General features: G+C 24.3%; 10 protein-coding genes and 1 non-coding gene across 11 annotated transcripts; 6 read left to right on the forward strand and 5 right to left on the reverse strand.

Moving 5' to 3' along the window:
- Positions 1-361: 361 nt before the first annotated feature.
- DDB_G0269530 (hypothetical protein) lies at positions 362-1,075 on the forward strand (the record flags this gene model as incomplete). The annotated part of the gene is made up of 1 exon (XM_640954.1): positions 362-1,075. The coding sequence occupies one exon, from the start codon at positions 362-364 to the stop codon at positions 1,073-1,075; it is 714 nt and encodes a 237-aa protein (XP_646046.1).
- Positions 1,076-1,365: 290 nt separating this feature from the next.
- On the forward strand, positions 1,366-2,285 carry DDB_G0269532 (hypothetical protein; the record flags this gene model as incomplete). Its single annotated transcript, XM_640955.1, has 2 exons — positions 1,366-1,765; positions 1,846-2,285. The coding sequence occupies 2 exons, from the start codon at positions 1,366-1,368 to the stop codon at positions 2,283-2,285; spliced, it is 840 nt and encodes a 279-aa protein (XP_646047.1).
- A 539-nt stretch (positions 2,286-2,824) lies between these two features.
- On the forward strand, positions 2,825-3,535 carry DDB_G0269534 (hypothetical protein; the record flags this gene model as incomplete). Its single annotated transcript, XM_640956.1, has 1 exon — positions 2,825-3,535. One exon carries the CDS (start codon positions 2,825-2,827, stop codon positions 3,533-3,535), a length of 711 nt encoding a protein of 236 aa, XP_646048.1.
- Positions 3,536-4,305: 770 nt separating this feature from the next.
- Positions 4,306-5,019, forward strand: DDB_G0269536 (hypothetical protein; the record flags this gene model as incomplete). Its single annotated transcript, XM_640957.1, has 1 exon — positions 4,306-5,019. The coding sequence occupies one exon, from the start codon at positions 4,306-4,308 to the stop codon at positions 5,017-5,019; it is 714 nt and encodes a 237-aa protein (XP_646049.1).
- Positions 5,020-5,845: 826 nt separating this feature from the next.
- DDB_G0269538 (hypothetical protein) lies at positions 5,846-6,556 on the forward strand (the record flags this gene model as incomplete). Its single annotated transcript, XM_640958.1, has 1 exon — positions 5,846-6,556. One exon carries the CDS (start codon positions 5,846-5,848, stop codon positions 6,554-6,556), a length of 711 nt encoding a protein of 236 aa, XP_646050.1.
- An 883-nt stretch (positions 6,557-7,439) lies between these two features.
- Positions 7,440-8,153, forward strand: DDB_G0269540 (hypothetical protein; the record flags this gene model as incomplete). The annotated part of the gene is made up of 1 exon (XM_640959.1): positions 7,440-8,153. One exon carries the CDS (start codon positions 7,440-7,442, stop codon positions 8,151-8,153), a length of 714 nt encoding a protein of 237 aa, XP_646051.1.
- Positions 8,154-8,601: 448 nt separating this feature from the next.
- Positions 8,602-9,915, reverse strand: DDB_G0269542 (hypothetical protein; the record flags this gene model as incomplete). Its single annotated transcript, XM_640960.1, has 1 exon — positions 8,602-9,915. One exon carries the CDS (start codon positions 9,913-9,915, stop codon positions 8,602-8,604), a length of 1,314 nt encoding a protein of 437 aa, XP_646052.1.
- A 147-nt stretch (positions 9,916-10,062) lies between these two features.
- Positions 10,063-12,054, reverse strand: DDB_G0270886 (hypothetical protein; the record flags this gene model as incomplete). Its single annotated transcript, XM_640961.1, has 1 exon — positions 10,063-12,054. One exon carries the CDS (start codon positions 12,052-12,054, stop codon positions 10,063-10,065), a length of 1,992 nt encoding a protein of 663 aa, XP_646053.1.
- Positions 12,055-12,142: 88 nt separating this feature from the next.
- DDB_G0270888 (hypothetical protein) lies at positions 12,143-12,989 on the reverse strand (the record flags this gene model as incomplete). The annotated part of the gene is made up of 2 exons (XM_640962.1): positions 12,143-12,204; positions 12,341-12,989. 2 exons carry the CDS (start codon positions 12,987-12,989, stop codon positions 12,143-12,145), a joined length of 711 nt encoding a protein of 236 aa, XP_646054.1.
- Positions 12,990-13,161: 172 nt separating this feature from the next.
- tRNA-Ser-UGA-3 lies at positions 13,162-13,243 on the reverse strand. The gene has a single exon. It is a non-coding gene; the product is annotated as a tRNA-Ser (tRNA).
- Positions 13,244-13,431: 188 nt separating this feature from the next.
- act32 (hypothetical protein) lies at positions 13,432-14,610 on the reverse strand (the record flags this gene model as incomplete). The annotated part of the gene is made up of 1 exon (XM_640963.1): positions 13,432-14,610. The coding sequence occupies one exon, from the start codon at positions 14,608-14,610 to the stop codon at positions 13,432-13,434; it is 1,179 nt and encodes a 392-aa protein (XP_646055.1).
- Positions 14,611-14,972: the final 362 nt, after the last annotated feature.

Consider the following 14,972-nt stretch of genomic DNA (forward strand, 5'->3'; position numbering starts at 1 on the left):
TTATTTTTTTTATTATTTTTGGTTTTTTTTAAGAGGGTAGTAAGATATAAAAAATTAAGCACTAATGTGGTGAAAAGTAATTTCATGTGGAGCTGGTTGGTTGGTAATCTATTTTTTAATTTTCTAACCCAAAAAGGAAGAAAGAAAGGTATAAAAGAATGTTTTAAATTTAGAAACCAAAAAAGTTTCAATATAAATACAAAAAAAAAAAAAAAAAAAAAAGTTTTTTCATTCACTCATTCATTCATTTAAAAAATAAATAAATAAAAAAAAAAACAAATAAATAAAATTATTTTTCAACTCAAACAATTAATATTAATAATATTAATAATAAAAATAATAATAAAACTAAATAAATAAAATGTCATTATGTAATAGATCAAATTTAGAAGCAATTGTTAAAGGTATTCAAACCAATAAAATATTAGAAGTATTTGATAAATATTATCATGATGAAATTGTAATGTATGAAAATGGTGATTCAACAAATCGTGTTGGTAAAGCTGCAAATCGTATAGCTGAAGAATCTTTTGTAAATAATTCAATTATTCATGAAGCAAGATTAATAAAGTTAATCGCTGATGGTGACAATACAGCATATGAAATGTTCATGGATTTCACAAATAGTGGACACCGTATCAAAGAAAATCAATGGGCATTCCAACATTGGTCAAATGGTTTAGTCATTAAAGAAGAGTTTGTCAAAATTAAAACACCACCAACACCAGAACCAACAAATAATATAAAATCAAATTTAGAAGCAATTATTGAAGGTACTCGAGATAATAGAATATTAGAAGTATTCGATAAATATTATCATCCAGATGTAATTATGTATGAAAAAGGTGATCCAACTAATCGTGTTGGTAAAGCTGCTAATCGTAAAGCTAAAGAATCTTTTGTAAAAAAAGGAAGAATCAATGAAGCAAAAGTATTACAATTAATAATTGATGGTAATGATACAGCATATCAAATGTATATTGATTTTACATATTGCGGAAATCGTATTCAAAAGACTCAATGGGCTGTTCAACAATGGTCAAATGGTTTAGTTATCAAGGAAGAGTTTTATTAAACATTTTTTTAAAAAATGTTCACAACCCTAAAAATAAAGAATATACATATTTTTTATCAACTTATTTAAATATATTTTTAATTATTAATTTCATTGATTTTATATTTATGATTTAATTATTTATCATTCATTTTTTGTAATTCTTTTTTATTCTGAGTAAGAACAAGAGGAATATATTTTATATAAAAGAGATTTAAAAAAAAAAAAAAAAAAATAAAACAAAAAAAAATTTTTTTATAAAAAAATCTAATAAAAATTAAAAAAAAGAATTTTATTTTTATATTTAAAGAATGCCCAAAACTTCAAATTGGTCTCCAGCTGAAGATAATTATATTAAAAGCGAATTATTAAAAAAACCTTCTTTGGTTGCCGACGATATTCTCAATAATTTAAATATTAATTTCCAACAAAAAAGAACCAAAACTGCGTTAACCCAAAGGATAAAGAAAATTTCATCAGATTTAAAAAGTCACACAATCACCGTTCAAGTCCCTTCTGCATCTACTGCACAGACAATACCAACAATAACACCACCACAACCACAATTACCAAACCCAAATGACAATGAGGAAGAATATTCAGATCCATCAGAATCGGAGTCAGATGAAGATTCAAAATCCAACTCTAGCCTCAAAAGAAAGTCACCACTAAAGAAACAAAAACTACATGATTTGAGTAAAGCTTACCAAGGTAAACTATTATTATTATTATTATTATTTTTAATTAATTAATTAAATTCTCTCTTTTTTTATTTATAAACAAAACTATAGAACCAACTGAACATCTTCATACTCCATTGGAATTCTTCGGCACTCAGAGATTAAAATTAAATGATCCCATCATTTTACCATTAGAAGATGGATCGTTTAAACTTGTTTTTGGTTATCCACCTTTTGATATTGAAATAATTGAGGTTAAATATTTGGGTGATGGTAGAATTGGAATAAGATACCATGTCTTATTACCATCAAGAGAAGATCTAGAAACAATAGTTGGTTATGATTATTCATCCAGATGGTATATTAAATATGATTGTCTACCACTCAAAACCACAAGCTTTCACTTTCTTCATCACTCTGCCTCTACAAAAGAACAAGAAAAATATCAAAGTTGTAAAATCGATATTGAAAAAGATATAAAATATTTTTCAATAACAGTTACTCCAAAAGCAGTTGAGAAAATAGATTTAGATGAATGGATTGACTCCTAAAATAAATATAAATTAATTTAAAAAAAAAATAAAAAAAATAAAAAAAATAAAAAAAAACAATTTTTTTTTTTTTTTTGCCAAATTTTTTTTTTTTTTTTTTTTTTATTTTTTTTTCATTTCCAGCATCTCTATTTTTAAATTTTTCTTTAATGTCAAATTTGAATGTTTGAAAAATAATACTAAATAAAAAACAAAAAAAAATATTCAAGATTTAGTTCATTTATTTTATTTGATTAAAAAAAAAAAATAGAAATTAAATCTTTCAGTTTATTCTTAGTTTTTTTTTTTTTTTTTTTTTTAAATCTCTTGTGGTCCCATAAAATTTTTTTTAAAAACTTTTTTTAAGGCCTTCAGGTGTTTTTCATTTTTTTTCATTTTTTTTTTTCAAATCAAAATTTATTTATAAACACAAGAATGGTTGAGAACGACAACCAGATAACAATAAAAACTATAAAATGTAAAAAAAAATTTATTCATTCATTAAATTATCAAATTAAAAATACATATAAAGCAAACAAATAAATAAACAAATAAATAAAATGTCATCAAATAATAGATCAAATTTAGAAGCAGTTATTAAAGGTATTCAAACCAATAAAATATTAGAAGTATTTGATAAATATTATCATGATGAAGTTGTAATGTACGAAAATGGTGATTCAACTAATCGTGTTGGTAAATCTGCAAATCGTAAAGCTGAAGAATCTTTTGTAAATAATGCAACTATCCATGAAGCAAAATTATTAAAAACAATCGTAGATGGTGATAATACAGCATATGAAATGTATATGGATTTCACATATGGTGAACATCGTATTAAAAAGAATCAATGGGCATTCCAACAATGGTCAAATGGTTTAATTATTAAAGAGGAGTTTGTTGAAATTAAAACACCAACACCAGAACCATCAACTAATATCAAATCAAATTTAGAATCAATTATTAAAGGTATTCAAGATAATAAAATATTAGAAGTATTTGATAAATTCTATCATCAAGATGTAATTATGTATGAAAAAGGTGATTCGACTAATCGTGTTGGTAAAGCTGCAAATCGTAAAGCTGAAGAATCCTTTGTTAATAATGCAACAATTCATGAAGCAAAATTATTAAAATTACTCGTTGATGGTAATAATACAGCATATGAAATGTATATGGATTTCACATATGGCGAACATCGTATCAAAAAGAATCAATGGGCCGTTCAACAATGGTCAAATGATTTAGTTATCAAAGAAGAATTTTATTAAATAAACTTTTTATTTTTTAAAAATGTACAATAAATTTTAAATAAAACAAAGAATTTACATATTTTTTAATCTATTAATTTTTTTTTTATTTATTTAATAATTCATTTTTTGTTGATAATATATAGAGTGTATTTTTTTTTTTTTTTTCCAGATTTTTAATCATTTTCCAATATTAAATTTCACAAAATCTTTAAAAATAATTTTAAAAAATTTCATCTTCTTCAAATTTTGCATTAAAAATTTCTTATTTTCATTTATTTATTTATTGTTTTTTAAAGATACACTTTTCTTAAAAATAAAAAAACCCACAAAAATGAATGGTAAGAAATTAAATTCTAAAACAGAATAACATTCATTTTTTATATTTTATTTCATTTTATGTATTTTTGAGTGCTCTATTTTTATTTCTACCAAATTCATATCAAAAAAAAAAAAAATTTGATACTTCTTTTAAAATAAAAAAAAAAAAAGATAGTATTTTGTTTGTCCCATAAAATTTTGAAAATTTTTTTTTTTGTTCTGGTGTTTTAAAATTTTTCTTTTTTTTTTTTCAGATTAAAATTTATTAACAAGAATACCAAACTCAAGAATACTTGAGAATGATAGCGAGTTGTTTTACATAATGATAAAAACTATAAAATGTAAAATAATAAAAAAAAATAATCATTCATTAAAAAATAATCAACAAAAATAAATATAAAATTTAAATATAAAAACAAATATATAAAAATAAATAAATAAATAAATAAATAAATAAATAAATAAATAAAATGTCATCAAATAATAAATTAATTTTAGAAGCAGTTATTAAAGGTATTCAAACCAATAAAATATTAGAAGTATTTGATAAATATTATCATGATGAAATTGTAATGTATGAAAATGGTGATTCAACTAATCGTGTGGGTAAATCTGCAAATCGTAAAGCTGAAGAATCTTTTGTAAATAATGCAACAATCCATGAAGCAAAATTATTAAAAACAATCATTGATGGTGATAATACAGCATACGAAATGTATATGGATTTCACATATGGCGAACATCGTATCAAAAAGAATCAATGGGCATTCCAACAATGGTCAAATGGTTTAATTATTAAAGAAGAATTCGTTGAAATTAAAACACCACCAACACCAGAACCATCAACTAACATCAAATCAAATTTAGAATCAATTATTAAAGGTATTCAAGATAATAAAATATTAGAAGTATTCGATAAATTTTACCATCAAGATGTAATTATGTATGAAAAAGGTGATTCGACTAATCGTGTTGGTAAATCTGCAAATCGTAAAGCTGAAGAATCCTTTGTTAATAATGCAATAATTCATGAAGCAAAATTATTAAAATTACTCGTTGATGGTAATAATACAGCATATGAAATGTATATGGATTTCACATATGGCGAACATCGTATCAAAAAGAATCAATGGGCCGTTCAACAATGGTCAAATGATTTAGTTATCAAAGAAGAATTTTATTAAATAAAATTTCTCTTTTTTAAAAATGTACAATAAATTTTAAATAAAACAAAGAATATACATATTTTTTAATCTATTAATTGGTTTTTTATTTTATTTCTGATATTTTTTTAATTTTAATTTTTATTTTTTTTAGATTTTTAATCATTTTCTAAAATAATATTTCATCTTTATAAAAATTAATCTGAACTTCTCCAAATTTTATTACTGCACAATAAATTTCTTATTTTCATTTATTTATTTTTTTGTTTTTATAAAAAAAAGATAAATGAGTAAAATAATTTAAATAATTAAATTAAATAAATGAATTAAATAAATTTTTTTTTTTTTTTTTTCATAATTTTAATTTTCAAATCAAAAAATAAAAAGGTAAATTTATTAAGTCTTGAATAATTTTATATGTTTTTTTTTTAAAATTATATTTATTCAAACACTCAAATTTTACATTAAAAAAAACAAATAAAAAATATCCAATTTAATAAATTTTTATTACATTTAAAAATAAAAAATAAATTGTAATATAATTAAATTTTAAAACTAAAAATTTGTTAAAAAAAAAAAAAAAAAAAAAAAAAAAATGAAAATGTTTTTTTTAATTTCCATCCCATAAATTTTTTTTAAAAAAACTTGTTTTGTTCTGGTGTTTTCATTTTTTTTTTTTTTCTGAATAAAATTTATTAATAGGCCCAGAATACTTGAGAATGGTAGTAAGTTATTTAAGATAACAATAAAAACTATAAAATGTAAAAAAAAAAAAAAATAATAATCATTCATTAAAATAAAATCAACGATAATCAAAAATAAATAAATAAATAAATTAATAAATAAAATGTCATCAAATAACAAATTAAATTTAGAAGCAGTTATTAAAGGTATTCAAACCAATAAAATATTAGAAGTATTTGATAAATATTATCATGATGAAGTTGTAATGTACGAAAATGGTGATTCAACTAATCGTGTTGGTAAATCTGCAAATCGTAAAGCTGAAGAATCCTTTGTAAATAATGCAACAATTCATGAAGCAAAATTATTAAAAACAATCGTAGATGGTGATAATACAGCATATGAAATGTATATGGATTTCACATATGGCGAACATCGTATTAAAAAGAGTCAATGGGCATTCCAACAATGGTCAAATGGTTTAATTATTAAAGAGGAGTTTGTTGAAATTAAAACACCAACACCAGAACCATCAACTAACATCAAATCAAATTTAGAATCAATTATTAAAGGTATTCAAGATAATAAAATATTAGAAGTATTTGATAAATATTACCATCAAGATATAATTATGTATGAAAAAGGTGATTCGACTAATCGTGTTGGTAAATCTGCAAATCGTAAAGCTGAAGAATCTTTTGTTAATAATGCAACAATTCATGAAGCAAAACTATTAAAAGTACTTGTAGATGGTAATAATACAGCATATGAAATGTATATGGATTTCACATATGGCGAACATCGTATCAAAAAGAATCAATGGGCCGTTCAACAATGGTCAAATGATTTAGTTATCAAAGAAGAATTTTATTAAATAAAATTTTTATTTTTTAAAAATGTACAATAAAATTTAAATAAAAGAATTTTACATACTTGTTTATCTATTAATTTTTTTTTAAAACTATGTTGTATTTTTTTATTTATTTAAATATTCATTTTTTGTTGATAACATATAGAGTGTATTTTTTTTTTAAAGATTTTTAATCATTTTCCAATATTAAATTTCATATTGATAAAATTGTTCTGAACTTCTTCAAAATTTCAATTATATATTTCTTATTTTATTTTATTGTTTTTTAAAAAAAAGATAAATGAGAGGGCAGAATAAAATAATTAAAAAGTTATTACCTTTTTAATTTTAGAACCAAAAAAAAAAAATCTTTATTTTTTTATTTTTTTTTTTTTTTTTACATAAAAAAAAAAAATATCAATTTAATCAAATAAAATTTTTTTTTCCTTGCTCGTTGTTTTTAAAAATAAAAAAAAAATTACAAAAATGATTAAATACTAAAACAGAAAAATATTCATTTATTGTTATAATTTATTTCATTTTGTGTATTTTTTGAGTGCTCTATTTTTATCAAAAACACCTCCAAAAAAAAAAAAATATTTTTCGTGTCCCATAAAATTTTTTTAAAATTTTTTTTTGTTCTGGTGTTTTAATATTTTTCTTTTTTTTTTTTCGGATTAAAATTTATTAACAAGAATACCAAACCCAAGAATACTTGAGAATGATAGCGAGTTGTTTTACATAATGATAAAAACTATAAAATGTAAAATAAAAAATAAAAATAATCATTCATTAAAAAAATATCAACAATAACCAAAAATAAATATAAAATTCTTTCTTTTTTTTTAAAAACAAATAAATTAAAAATAAAAAAATAAAAAAACAAATAAATAAATTAATAAATAAAATGTCATCAAATAATAAATTAAATTTAGAAGCAGTTATTAAAGGTATTCAAACCAATAAAATATTAGAAGTATTTGATAAATATTATCATGATGAAGTTGTAATGTACGAAAATGGTGATTCAACTAATCGTGTTGGTAAATCTGCAAATCGTAAAGCTGAAGAATCTTTTGTAAATAATGCAACAATCCATGAAGCAAAATTATTAAAAACAATCGTAGATGGTGATAATACAGCATACGAAATGTATATGGATTTCACATATGGCGAACATCGTATCAAAAAGAATCAATGGGCATTCCAACAATGGTCAAATGGTTTAATTATTAAAGAAGAATTCGTTGAAATTAAAACACCACCAACACCAGAACCATCAACTAACATCAAATCAAATTTAGAATCAATTATTAAAGGTATTCAAGATAATAAAATATTAGAAGTATTTGATAAATTCTATCATCAAGATGTAATTATGTATGAAAAAGGTGATTCGACTAATCGTGTTGGTAAATCTGCAAATCGTAAAGCTGAAGAATCTTTTGTTAATAATGCAACTATTCATGAAGCAAAACTATTAAAAGTACTTGTAGATGGTAATAATACAGCATATGAAATGTATATGGATTTCACATATGGCGAACATCGTATCAAAAAGAATCAATGGGCCGTTCAACAATGGTCAAATGATTTAGTTATCAAAGAAGAATTTTATTAAATACAATAAAATTTTTATTTTTTAAAAATGTACAATAAAATTTAAATTTAACTTTTTTTTTTTTAAATATTGATTAATCATAGTTTATCCATTTGAGGAAATAAGCAATATTTAATAGTTTTATTTATGAATTTTAATTTTAAAAAGAAATTTAACACACATATTTTTTTTTTTTTTTGTTTTTATTTTTAAAAATTGGTCAGTGTTAGGCAATATTTAATATGGTTTATATTAATCAAAGATCAGATGCAGACCGGAACTGTTTTTTTTTTTTTTTTTTTTTTTTTTTTTTTTTTTTTTACCTAAAAGCGGTGTATTGTTATATTTTATTACATTTTTAAATTTTTAGATTTTTAAATTTTTAAATTTTTATATTGTTATATGTTGATATTTTTGGTTATATTATGATTACTACTACTTGTTTTTTTTTTTTTTTTTTTTTTTTTTTTTATTCTAATGGAATTGGGTTTGGAGTGTTCGGGTTATGCCATGATGTGTTGAAGTTGATTATTAATTGGTCTCTGTTATTTAATTTGTATATTGTTTCATTCCTTTCGATCTTCTTTATTAAAATGAATTTCTCTATTTTAATTAAGTTGGTTAGTTCTTTTTCAATTAATGTTGGATCAAATGAGGGTGGAGATTTAGATTCGTCTTGATTGAATAGTTTGTGACAAATTATTCTCCATAGTTGATGTATAATTATGCCGATTAAATTTGGGTAGATTCTTTCTTTTTTATTTGTTTTGCTAATATCTAGTGAATTGAGATCCCAATTTCTGATCTTGAAGAATGAGAGATTGTTGAATGTTGAAATTATTATGTTTTCTATTTCTTTTACTTGCATACAGTCTATAAAAAGGTGAGTGTATGGGTCACGGATTATATTGTTACAGATTTTGCATGGTACGTTACGTTCATAGTTGATTCCAGGAAGTGACCTTGAGAAAAATCTGAATAGTGTATTTCTACCTTTTTGATGTGATATGTGGTTGATATGTTGGAAGATGGATGGTATGTTGATGTTATTTATTGAAATTAGATTTTTTTGTCCATCTGTTTTTCTTATTGATTTGTATTTGTGAGTGATTAACATGTTATAGATTTCTTTAAGTTGAAGTGGCTTTTTGTTTTGACCTTTGATACAATCAGGTAGTGATTTTAGTTTATTGTGTTGTGGTGAAAAGTTGTTTCTAAAATCTTTCCATCTGTCTACCATCTCTCTTAATCCAATTGATATATATTTGCTGTTGCTGATTTGTTCCATATACCATTCTTGTAGTATGTTGCATGCTTTTATCTTGATAATGTGTAATAATCTATTCATGTTCCAAACTTTGAATGCTATTTGTCTGATACCTAAGTCCCACATCTTAATTCCACCTTCTTTCCAATCACCATATGCTCTATCCATTGTCATTAATGTTCTATATTTATGTTCTTCTGTGTATGTATTTTTAATTGCGGAGAAGAGGAACCATTTAATGATATTGTTTAGTTCAGTAATGTGTGATTCATTTAGTGAGTCTAGATATTGATGGTAGGATAATCTCGATAGCGCATATGTTTTGACAATTGTCATCTTTGCTCTTATTGTAGTTGCTTGACTTTTCCAATTGTTTAAGCTATCTTTGATTGAGTTGATGATTGATGTGATTTTTGAATTGAGGCCCACTTTCGTGAAATTGAGACCCAAGTATCTTTCTGGAGCTTCACTAATCTTAAATGGGAGGTTTGGTGGTATATTACCAATGCATATCATAACAGTTTTCTCTTGATTAAGTTTTGAAGATGTACCTAGACAGTAGTTGTTGATTTTATCCAATACTAATTTTAATTCTTCTGCTGAGTTGTTGAAAGTTGACATATCATCTGCGAATGCTGTTAGCTTGATTCTTTTCTGGTCTGATCATTTAAATCCTTTAATTTCGTTTTCTTTAAGTATATCAATTAGTAGTGCTTCCATTACAAGTGCAAATATTGTTGGTGATAATGGATCTCCTTGTTTTGTGCCTCTGTTAACTGTAATGTGTCCCACCAGGAAGTCATTTATCTTGATCTTATTCGTTGTTTCTTTTAATAGATTCATTATTAATTCTACTATCGTTTTTGGTATGCCAATGTGGCTCAATGTTCTTCTGATACTTTTGTGGCTAATTGAGTCGAAAGCTTTGTTGAAATCGAAGAATGTGATTAACGTAGTACTGTTTCTTGATTTGTTTGCTCTTTCGATTACCTCCTTCATTATTTGAATATTATCTTGGATGTAACGATTTGGAACAAACCCATTTTGAAATTTGTTTATTATTTTCTTTGTAACTGCAAGTAAACGGTTGTTGATGATCTTACTTAATAGTTTGTAGTCCGTATTGAGTAGAGTAATTGGTCTTCTATTAGCTATTTGTAGTTCATCTCCTTTCTTGAATAGTGTTGTGATAAATCCTTCTTTGAATTTTGGATTGATTTCTTTTTGATTAGTTAATGTATCATTAAATACTTTTGCTAAGATTGTTGAAAGTGATGCAGAGTGGTTTCTATATAATGCAGCATTGATTCCATCTAGTCCTGGAGATTTGTGTGGATTAGAATTTTTAATTGCATTATTGACTTCTTTTGGTGTGATTGCACTATCTAATGATAGTCTGGAAATGTATTGTTTGTCCACTATCCATTTATCCAATAGTTCCTTGTGTTTACTTTCATTATCTGGTTTTTCATCGTATTGTTCTTGATAGAATTCTAAGAAGCATTTGGCTATTTCAACTTTTTCTGATACAATTGTTCCATCTTTGTTTTTAATTTGGAATATGGATCTGTCCTTTTTCCTTTTCTTTAGTTTACTTGTTAGATATCTACTTGGAGTTTCTTGGTTTAAGTGAAGTTTCAATTTGGTTTCCCATTGTTTATTTGCTTCTTCTTCTTTCAATAACTCTTCCATTTCGTCTTCTAGTTGCTTTCTTTGACCAGGGTATAAATCTTCTCTTTCAATTAATCTATGTAATCTACTCTTCTTTTTGTTTTTTTCCTTTTTTATCAAGTTCTGTTGCTTTTTGAGATGGTGCCTGATTGTATAATTCTTAAAGTGGATCCAGTCATCTAGTGTGTTGATGTATTGTTTGTTGTTTTCTATGATTTGCGAGATTTCTTCATGAATTGTTGGATCAGCCAATGTTTCTTTGCATAATGTCCACGGGAGTTTTTCAATTTTGATGTTGTTGATGTTGATATCGTTTGCGCTATTGTTATTCATTTTTAAATCTATTGAAATAGGTGTGTGGTCAGATTTGTTGTAAATATCTTCATGCACCCTTAGCGGGTTTGAACCCACCATTGTTGGTTTACAATAAATTCTGTCCAATCTGCTATTAGATCTTGAAAAAGTTGCGATATTGTTGTTTGCACCTATATCTTTCAGGTTGCTTTCTTCAATTATACTTCTGATACCAATACCATAGTGTGAATTGTTGTTGTGGTCTGCATTAAAGTCACCTGCAATGATGTCATGTTTGATTTTTTGATCTTTAATGAGATTCTTTGCTGCTATAATGAATGCATTTCTTCTAGGTATTGATGCTGGGGCATAAATTAAAAGGATGTTGATGTTGATATACGAATTGAACTTAACTGATAATATTCTACCTTCTGTATCTTTGAAATTTACTGTTAGATAGCCAGTGCTTAAATTTCTATTCTCTATTGATACACCAGTGCCTTTACCGTTTCCATGATCTATCCTTTCATAGTTGAACATTGATTTATAATGATTGAATGTTGAACCGTTTGTTTCTGTAAGTAATGTGATTTGGGGACCTATTCTCTTGATCGTTTCTTCAGCTTTTTTATTTGAGAGAGGGCTTGAACTACCTCTGCAATTCCATAATAAAATTTTTAATTTTTCCATCCTCTTGATAGGGTTGGGTTACCATTTGGTGGTTGACCACCACTTGGTTTTGTTTGTGTAGTAATATTGTTTGTTGTATTTGAGTTGTTTAATTTATTTGTGATGATTGTTTTGTTGTTGTTGTTGAGATTTTTGTCGTTGTTATTATTGCTGTTGTTATTATTATTGTTGTTGTTGTTGGAGTTATTGGAGTTATTGGAGTTATTGGTATTATTATTATTATTATTATTATTATTATTATTATTATTATTATTATTATTATTATTATTATTATTATTATTATTACCTTGTATTATATTTGTATTATTGATAGCTTGATTGGTTGTTGTTTGTTTTTTGTTTTTCTTTTTAGCTTCCTCCCTATCTTCTCTACTAATAGATTCACAGAAGTATACTTTAATTTGATTGTTGTTGTTTTTATATGACTGAATTTGATTATTGATTATATTTGTATTTGTTGATTTGTTGAATAGTATTATTGCTGAATATCTGTGCACATCATTCATAATTTTAACGTTGCATTCATCAACTTCCACTGCTTCTACTCCCATGTTTGTTTGTACATCTTCTTTTGTTATTGCTTTTGTTATATTTTTTGTGAAGGTATAGAAGTGGAGGTAGTGGTGATTAGGAAAGTATGGGATGAATCTTTGAATTCTATATATTCCATCCTCATCCTTTATTTGAAATGTGCAAAATGAATCGTGTAGATGTTTCAAATTTTCTTTTAGAATTCTACCCAACACTGTTATACCTTTTGATTTTCTAATTATTGTTTTATCTTTGAGGAGTGTATTGTCAATGAATTTGAGAGTATTACTATTTAATTCTGCTGTATTTGGGTAGTATAGTCTGATTTTATATGTTGAGTTATTTAGTAATTCTTCATTGAATACAAATTTGTTACTGATGAGATTGAAAAAGTTATTGTTCATTTTTTTTTTTTTTTTTTTTTTTTATTTTTTTATGTATTTTTTTTTTTTTTTTTTTTTTTTTTTTTTTTTTTTTATTATTTTATTACGTGATTGTTAATTATTTGTTGATAGTTTGTTGATTGATTGTGCTCAGACCGGAACTGTTGACATATGGTTCCTAAGTAAAAAAGATCGACATCGGCAGGGTTCGAACCTGCGCCTCCTAGGAGATTTGATTTCAAGTCAAACGCGTTAGACCACTTCGCTACGATGTCTTTTGATGATATTTTGAGTTGATAGCAAAAAAAATTAGTAAAATTTCAAAAATGTATTTGAACACTAAAAAAGGTTCAGAATTGAAAATTAAGATAAAAAAGAAAGAAAATATTAAATTCTGAAATGATTATAATTTTAAAATATTTCCTTTTATTGTTAAATCCATTATTATAATAATAAATGTTTATTATGAATTCATAAAATAGTTCTGTTTACTGTTTACAATTTGTGGTCCATATTCATCATAATCTTCAAGTGATATCCAATGATGTCTGAAAGTTGATAATGAAGAAAATATTGAACCACCAATCCATGATAGATTTCTTCTATCTGGAATTTCAAAGATATTGAATTTTAAAGAAGAAGGGGATAAATTTGATAATTCATTTGATAATCTCTCTGAAAAACCTTTAAATAATGTTGAACCACCAGTTATAACTATACTATTTTGTAATTGAATACGTTCTTGAACATCACATTTTAAGAATGAATTATAAATATGTTCATGAATACCACCAACTGATGATGATTCACAACCAACTAATGATGGTTGAAATAATGGTTCAGTTGATTGAAATAGTTCATTAGTTAATGATATAACCCTACCATCTACTAATTCATATTCCTTAATACTACTAATATTAGTTGCTGCTTTTTGCATATCCAAATTATAATTTAATGATACGTAACCTAACTTTTCTTTAATATCATTAACAATTAAATTTTCATTATACGTATTGAATTTATAATCGCGGTTTTTTAAAAACTCCATTAAAAAATTAGATAAATCGTTACCACCCAATGGTAAATGTGACATTGCTTTGGTGATTATTTTACCTTGATAAATGGGTACTGTATAGCTTTCACCAAAACCACAATGAGCAATGATAGCACTTTCTTTACCAGAGCCAATTAATGATAGTGACGCTCTATTTGTGACACTTGCTAATTTTGAATTATAAGTTTCAAATAAAAGTTGAGTCAAACGTTCTCTATTCATCTTTGAATTAAATGGTGAATCCGTAATTAATATTGGATATTCGTCACATGATATATTCAATACTTGATGAAATGAATAATTTAAAAGTTTCTCCATATCATCCCAATTTATGATTGAACCACGTTCAATTGGATGTTTGATTGATATATTGGTTTTTTGAGTTTCAACTTCGTGTCCTGCAAATATAACTTTTTTATTTGGTGCACCATATAATACTTCATAATATTTGGTTCTACCAATAATAGTTGGAAATTCATTTCTTGGTGTTAATTCTTCATTTGAAAATCCAACCTTTGTAAAACCTGATCCACAATCAATTATAACTGAGTTTCTAATTTCTTCATTATTATTATTAATATCATTCATTTTATTTTATATATTTATTTTAAAAAAAAAAAAATAAAAAATAAAAAAAAAAAAACTAATAGTTTTTGATAACTTTTTTTTTTTTTTTTTTTTTTTTTTTCCTTGAAAAAATTTATTAATAAAACCAAAATCTAATTTCAATCAAAATTTTTTTATTGATAATAATTATTTGTTCAAATTCAAATTCAAATTCAGTTTTAAATTCAAATCCGAATTTAGAAATAAAAGAAAAAAAAAAAAAAAAAAAAAAAAAAATATTTTGTGTAAATATGGCAAAATTTTCGTTTTGGAGTGAAAGTTTTAAAAAAAAAAAAAAAAAAAAAAAAAAAATCAAAAAAAAAAAAAAAAAAAAAGATTTTTTT

The sequence above is a fragment of the Dictyostelium discoideum genome (assembly GCF_000004695.1).
Source record: "Dictyostelium discoideum AX4 chromosome 1 chromosome, whole genome shotgun sequence".
NCBI lineage: Eukaryota > Evosea > Eumycetozoa > Dictyosteliales > Dictyosteliaceae > Dictyostelium > Dictyostelium discoideum.